Source organism: Cyprinodon tularosa, unplaced genomic scaffold (assembly GCF_016077235.1).
Source record: "Cyprinodon tularosa strain WSP-4 unplaced genomic scaffold, ASM1607723v1 ctg450, whole genome shotgun sequence".
Classification (NCBI taxonomy): Eukaryota; Metazoa; Chordata; class Actinopteri; order Cyprinodontiformes; family Cyprinodontidae; genus Cyprinodon; species Cyprinodon tularosa.
The window spans coordinates 505,904-513,046 of NW_024039175.1; the positions used below are offsets into that span (position 1 = coordinate 505,904).

The 7,143-nt window shown below is 36.0% G+C and overlaps 1 protein-coding gene across 2 annotated transcripts; it reads right to left on the reverse strand.

Annotated features, from left to right (window-relative positions):
- Nucleotides 1-902: 902 nt before the first annotated feature.
- On the reverse strand, nucleotides 903-6,373 carry LOC119793397. Of its 2 annotated transcripts, none has more exons than XM_038300575.1 (7): nucleotides 6,279-6,373; nucleotides 5,942-6,145; nucleotides 4,607-4,801; nucleotides 2,977-3,143; nucleotides 2,725-2,874; nucleotides 1,565-1,734; nucleotides 903-1,492 (listed from the first exon to the last, which is right to left on the reverse strand). In XM_038300575.1, exons 2-7 carry the CDS (start codon nucleotides 6,113-6,115, stop codon nucleotides 1,098-1,100), a joined length of 1,251 nt encoding a protein of 416 aa, XP_038156503.1. In that variant the 5' UTR covers nucleotides 6,116-6,145; nucleotides 6,279-6,373; the 3' UTR covers nucleotides 903-1,097. The 2 variants fall into 2 exon arrangements, with proteins under 2 accessions (XP_038156503.1, XP_038156502.1); XM_038300574.1 differs by having other exon boundaries at nucleotides 2,977-3,146.
- Between the last annotated feature and the right edge of the window lie 770 nt (nucleotides 6,374-7,143).

The window sequence follows — 7,143 nt, forward strand, 5'->3', positions numbered from 1 at the left end:
AATCGCCTCAAAAATCCTACTTTAAAGACATTCTAGAAAGACTGTGAGAGGGAAAACTGTTCATTCAACTACTTACATACTTAAAGGAAGAACTCCGGAGCACATTTAGTTTCATATATCCAATGGATTATGTTTATTTTATTGCAGAAAAGCAAATTAAATAAAATATTACTCCAATATTACCCATTTTTTCCAACATAAATATTATAACTTATACATTTACACAGTTCAGCTCTAATTTTATTCAGTTTTAATGGTAAGATGGGTGGATAAAGGACCCTCCTCACAATAGTACAACATTTTCAAAAATCAACAAAAAAATTATATCTTTATCTTTTTAATTTAGGTATCAGCAATTATGGGGGAGCCTGCAATATTTAACTTATCTAGATATCCACTGAAGAGTATTTTTGAGCATTTCAATGCAAAGTTAAGTGGAAGTAAAAGTATTATGAAGAAGAGCCCATCCTGGGTTTGAGGGAAATTGACTCAGAGAGAGCCTAGGACTGTTGTTAATGTCAAATAATCTACAGTTCTTTCATTCCTCCCAGACACTCACCTGGGTTAAGGAGAAAATAGACCTTAAATAATGCATTTCATTCAGAAATCAACATCTGTTTCTAGCAGAAGAGGCACAGAATGCAAGTTTCCAAAAGTCCAATGATTTCTAGCAGGGATTATTGCTTTAATGTCTCTGGTATAACTGCACTTGATTGGCTGACGAACTGGTTTCACATCAAACCTGTAGAGGATCTTAGTAAGAAGAGAGAATCAATGAGGCAGAGGAACAGAGAACATCTTCTGAAACCCTGATGTAAAAAAAGAGAACTTACTGTTGGGTTTCAATAGGAAACTAAAGACATTTCAAACCATTAGCAAAAAAAACATTTCCCACCAGCCTCTAGTTGTTTAAGAAACTGTATTTTCCAGCACATACCAATTGATTTTTGCAGCCCCAGAGGTTGGCGCTCAGGTTCGCTGTTCTGCTAACAAATCAATAAAAATCATATTTCTGAGTGAATTACAAGCTATAGAGGTCATATTTTCAACTGCTTGAGTGCGACTTATCAGTTTCCTTCAGTAAAGGGCCGACCACTTCAGCTTTTTCCATTTGCTGAATCCTGTCTTGTGTGAATGAGGCTTTGCTCTGGCTCTGTTTCAACAATACTCAGTTTCAAACTTACGTCTTGTTCACTGCTTTCTGTTGGCTTTTCATTTTTCGTTTTCATTTCTGCTCCGCCCACTCCAGAAGATATTCTTTCTGAATTGCATAAAAGATTCCCATCTTCTTTTGCATGTACTGCTTTTCTCTCCCCTGTCTTTTTACTGTGCAGATCAGTTTGGTGTGTCGCTAGTCTCTCACTAGCATCTATAAAGTAGTTCTCCAGCTCTGCCACAGGTCCGCTATCAGAGAAAAGGTGGTCCAGGTATGCCTCAGAGTAGTATTCTGAGGTGATGAGGTCAAGGTTAACTTGGGAAGACTTCCTTCGACCTGTTAAATACAGTTTATCTCAGAAAAATCGACACATCTAATAACATGGCAGTATAAATCTACAGAGTGTACCTATCTCTGCCTCCATGACAGACAGGGGGATGGTCACGCTCTTTCCCGACTCTCTGTCAGTCACAGTGAGACCTGTCATAGCACCCTCCTCTGGCACATCTTGGGACGGGTCAGAATCTCCTACGAAACCTCTGCATTTCAAAATGCAGACTGTAGTAGACTTATAACACCTGCAAGAAGGAGATAAAGGAGTGACTGAGTGGAAGGGAAAATTATGATGATGGAAACAAAAAAACAAACAACAAAAATTCTTAGCAATTAATCCACATTAGTATCAAATCAGTGCAGTTTTAAGAAGCATTTTAAAACATTACATTAAACCATTTAATTTGTTTCCTCTATTTTCTTAAACAGTGTTGATTATGTGAGAACTGCAGTTATTGACAGTCTGCCTGAATATCATTACTGGCTAACTGCGAGCTGAAATGTTGGCGCTGCACTTTTTTGACACAGCTAAGCTGAATATTGAATAGTATTGAAAATCTGTCCCCTGACTTGCTTTAGCTTCCATTAACTGCATGCTATATATATATATATATATATATATATATATATATATATATATATATATATATATATATATATATATATATATATATATATATATAATCCTTCCATAGAAGCTCTGTGTTTTGCTTCTGAAAGTTAAACATTCCAAAATATTCCAGCCTGTGACCCCAAAAATAACACTGCAGCAGACTGCCCACCCCCTAAATACACATACAATTATTTTACTCTATACTTATTTATACATGTAATTATGTTTTACTCTAAATAACTCATTTTTAATTATTTGATTAATCATTTTGCATGTATTTTTAATTGGTTAATGGGCATTTAACTGTGAATTTTTTATAGATTATATATGATTCATGCATTAGATAAATAAATTAATGTTAAATATATTCATTTATAGTACATTTACTTATTTTACTTATAATGCTGACTTTTATGATACATTTAAGCCCTTCATATACCTCAGCAATGATTCTGTCAACCTGCCCAAAGGGTCTAAATTATACTTATTATTCTAATACTCACCAATACCATTAAATAATACAGTTTAGTAGAACAGAAAGCCTATATTTACTTTGTAATCAATCTTTCCTTAAATTGGTCTGTCAGGCATTCCTTTATTCATCAAAGCCTCTATCACTCACCTGTAGGCAGCTCTGATCTGTTTGAAATCTTCCCTGTATTGATCCAGTGCTGCCCTTGCAGATAAAGGTTCAGGTTTATCCTCAAAACAAGCGAGATGAACCAACATTTGGGTGTGAAATGCAGCTCCACAGGCCCAGTGTCGGAGGGATCTGCAGGAGGGGAAAGGAAAAGAGCTGTCAAAGCTGTTATAGGCGCTGTGATGTGGGTATTAAAAGTATGTGCCGTTTCTACCAGTCAGTTTCTTAATATACCTGGAGTCGCAGCCCCCCCCAAGCAAACATGTCTTCAGCTGAGTGAGGATCAGGCTTAACTGGGCCTCAAGCCGGACTGAGTCCTCAATCAACCTTCTTTTATCGCTTAGGCTGATTTTACACCTCTTCAGGTACTCCTCCATAACCTCCTGAAGCTCCCAGACTCTCTGCTAAAGGCAGAAAATGCAAATATGTGGAAAATAATGAGTTCAAGACATAATAAGGACCGTATGTCAAACATCGTTAGGCTTTGTAAACAAGTAGATGCAAAAATGCGGGCACACCGGAAAATGTGGAGGTATATTAGAATGTCGTGTTATGTCCGTCATAAAGCATCATCACATAACTCATCCTTATGTCCAGACATACTTAGGCTTTACTCAAACTTAAAACTATTTCCATATTCAAAGTTTTGTCTATCAAAAACAAATAAATGCACCAGTCCAGGTTTTGCAAATAAATATACTGGAGAGAACAAATTTTCACACTGATAGCAAAAACCGATGTCTGATTGTCATAGAGTAAATAAAAGATAATAATAATAATAAAAAATACATTTTATTTTGCAGCGCCTTTCTTGACACTCAAGGTCACTTTACAAATAATACAAAAGATAAATAAAAAGAGATGAAAATACTAAGATAGATTGATATTTGGAAAGTTATTTCCTATAAAAAATATATTTTTACATATATTTTATGTCTAAACAAGATTTCTATTCAAAACCAAAATCTTTGCTCTCGATTTAGGATTTTTCTCTCGATGTGAAAAATGTATCATGCCTGCGTTCCAATTGGTCAGTCTCAACAAAATTGACAGCTGAGTTTGATAATAAAGACACATCATTTAAACAACTTATTTGTGCTTATCTAAATGACTGGAGCACCTCTTTGACTTTGAAATATTTTTATGCTATTTATACCGCAAAAAAAATAAAATAAATAAATAATATTTCAGAAGACAGGAAAGCCTGAATGTATGATCCCTCAACATCTTCCCAAGATTTATTGCAGAGCAAGCAGTTCTTTGTGAGTTCAGGTTACTGTGAGAAAATATAGTTTCTTTTGAAATAGCTGCTCATGTCTCAGTGGGTCCTTTGGCTTTATCTCAAACTAATCACTACTATTAAAATAAGTCTTCTTCTCTCAATAATAGTGTCCGTGCAATAGTAGTGCCAGTGCAATCCGGTCCAACTGCTAAAATGGAAAAGAGCGAAGGATAGAGAACTATTGCACTAAATGTTGCCTGAATCTGTTCACCATTCTACTTTTAATATGTGAAAATACATAATTCATTAATTGCATTCTGATTCACTCAAATGCAGTCTTTGTAAGACACTACATTAGTGCTTTACCCATTTTTTTTTTACCATTATTTAGCCAGAAAGTCACATTTTAGTGTCTTGGTAAAGAGGCAGCAAAGGTTACACAACAAAAAATATTAGACATAAAACTCAAATATCATGCAGAGCAGGAGAAACGATCATAAATGATGGCACATCAACCTATGAGGAAATTATTAAGACTGACAGAAAAAAAGAGGTTATATTAAGAAGATAAATACTAATCTAATCCGTTAATAATTCAGGGAGCACTCTTTGCCTCGCTCATCACTTCAATTGAGGTTTCACCTGACATGACGAAGAACCTGCTGGTCTCCCTGTAACCCCCGGCGACTGGTTCGATGACGTGTAGGCTACATCCATCACCATAGTGACCACTAAGCCCACCAGGCCAGCCAGGCGTGGCTCATCAGAGAAGGCTGACAGTCGGCCAATCAAATCCCTCAGGTAGGTTGGCGCCCGTTTGCCCAGGTCCCTCTGAATCTGGGTTAAGTGAAGCAGCAATAAAGATCTATTGTAAAAACCCTGTTAGAATGACTCAAGAGCTACATTGAAATGCTGATGAACATTGAAATGATTATTGTTGTTTATCCTAATGAAATAAAACTACTCTGTAAACTACATTTTGTCATCATCATATTGCTCCCTGGTTCCCCCACTTATTGATTGGTGACCTCTTCATAATCTCCAGCAGGGATCAAACTCCTTCCACTTTTTGTTCTGCTCTATTTTGCACAATCCATCTTTATTAACTGATTCAAGGAAACTATCTTCTCACTCCTGCCATTAATCTCTATCTGCACCTCAGTGGATTTAAGGCGATCAATGAGCATTTCATCCACTCAAGATTTTTTTCCCACTGTTCCTCCTCTGTCTTTTACTTCCTTCTGCTTCCAGGTGCATTTTCATAAATGAGAAGATTACTGAAAACATTTCTCATGTAGTAATCCAATTCAAAAGAAGGGGAAATTACAAAAACTTGTGGCTATTAAATCAACCTTCACGCCTCTCTGCATTGATGTGATCATTTATGTAAAAGTAGCCTACAGTAAAGCATAGCCAGGTACATACTGTGCAGTACATGGACATCCTTTTCAGTAGGCTACCATTTCGGTATTAAAAATCCTTGTTATTTGGTAATAACGTTTTCTGGGAAACATAACTCAGGCGTTATATTTCACATAAGCCATAATCCTATCATAAAAAACTTTCATCTGTATTTAATTGTAACACTTGTGACCTCCTGGGTTAGTCTTTGATGGGATCTTAGAGTGATCTTCACAGGTATAAAATGTATAATTGTTTTTCTAAATTGTGGAAAATGCCTCTCACTGTCTCAAAGCCTTTAATCTGGCCTGATAAACAATTTTCAAGCAAATGATTTTACTTCTTTATATCTTCCAATTCCTATATATCAGCTTATTTGCTGTTTTTTTTTTAAGACAGGTTTTATTTAGCGTGTATTCTATGTGTCTGACACTTAAAAACACCTGGATAAGCAGGTCAAATGAAAGCAAAAAGAGAAAAATTTGTAAACTGCTCTCGTATTTCTGAATTAAATACATTGTTCAGCACCTTTGTAAAACAATCCATAAAACTAAACCATGCTGTCAAGGTGTTTACCTCTAGCAGATGCTCTTGGAAGACATATTCCTCGTTTTGATTGGCTAGGAGCAAAGGATGAACCACTGAGAGGTCAGGAACTGCTCCCTGCTCCACCATGGCATCATAGATAACAAAGCCAACTGTCTCCTTCAGTTCAGCAAGCTCCCCCTCTGATGACATGAGCTGGCCCATAATGCATATAATATCTATATTTCCTATTTACTGAAAACATATCAAAAACAACGCATCATTAACAAGGCTTTTTAAAAAGGGAATTACTAATGAATGCCATGATTTTTTTTTTCTTTAATCAACTTTTATCTATAAAACATAGTCATTCCAAACCATCGCTTACATATTCCAAATCTTCTTGCATCAGTAAAGGAGTAACCTTCTCTGGATTGTTTTGGTTTCTCACTTCCTTAATTCTTCTTCTGTAGTCCTGACAGCATCTACATTCCAGCCCAGCGGCTTGCTGTAAGTTAGCAGCAAAACTAGATCTCCCCCTGGTGGCGAGGGGCTAGAATTGCAGAGCAGGGGGGGGGGGGGGGCGATCTGAGTCAGAGAAAGCCTTAGTTACATAGATATATATTTATATATAATACTGTAAAGCCTTTAAAATTGTTAATACGTTTTAAAAAGTAATTAAAACTGTTTATGAATAATTAAAATCGTTAAATAATCTATTTAATAAAGAATTTACTAAAGAGTTTCCTGTGCTGCTAACCATTTGGATTTGATTGGGTATACTCCAAGCATTCAGAAGAGGAGAGGAGATGGCAATGACCTTTCTCTTCAGCACATGTCCAGCACAATGCTGAGTCCCAGATTATTGATATGACTTCAGCTGATTTGGCTTTAGAGTCCATTTGAATTCCTTACCTGTATGTTTTCTGTGCAGAAGTGCTTGAATTTGATTAAAGGAGGATCCAAGTTCAGAGTTTAATCTGGGCAGAAATGAAGTTTTGGAAATTAAAAAGAAAATTGCAGGGTATCAAGAGTTGGAGCAGGTCATGAAACATAAAACCAAGATCATGGCAGCAGAATACACAGATACCTTTATAAATCATGCATTACAGCCTTTATAATTGTTAATCATTACATCAAATAGATAATTAGAATTGTTTCACAATAATTTAAATGATCCAGTGAGTAATTGAATACCAAATTAAAATGTCCACCATTTTTTTTACATAGCTCCAAATCTACAGGGCCCAATT

Excerpts from the sequence above, each read along its gene's own strand:
- LOC119793397 (XM_038300574.1), bottom strand. The coding sequence starts at position 6,115 with ATGGGCCAGCTCATGTCATCAGAGGGGGAGCTTGCTGAACTGAAGGAG. Across the intron at positions 4,802-5,941 it reads TCCAAGAGCATCTGCTAGAG|ATTCAGAGGGACCTGGGCAA; the intron begins GTAAACACCTTG and ends CACTTAACCCAG. Across the intron at positions 1,493-1,564 it reads TGTCATGGAGGCAGAGATAG|GTCGAAGGAAGTCTTCCCAA; the intron begins GTACACTCTGTA and ends TGTATTTAACAG.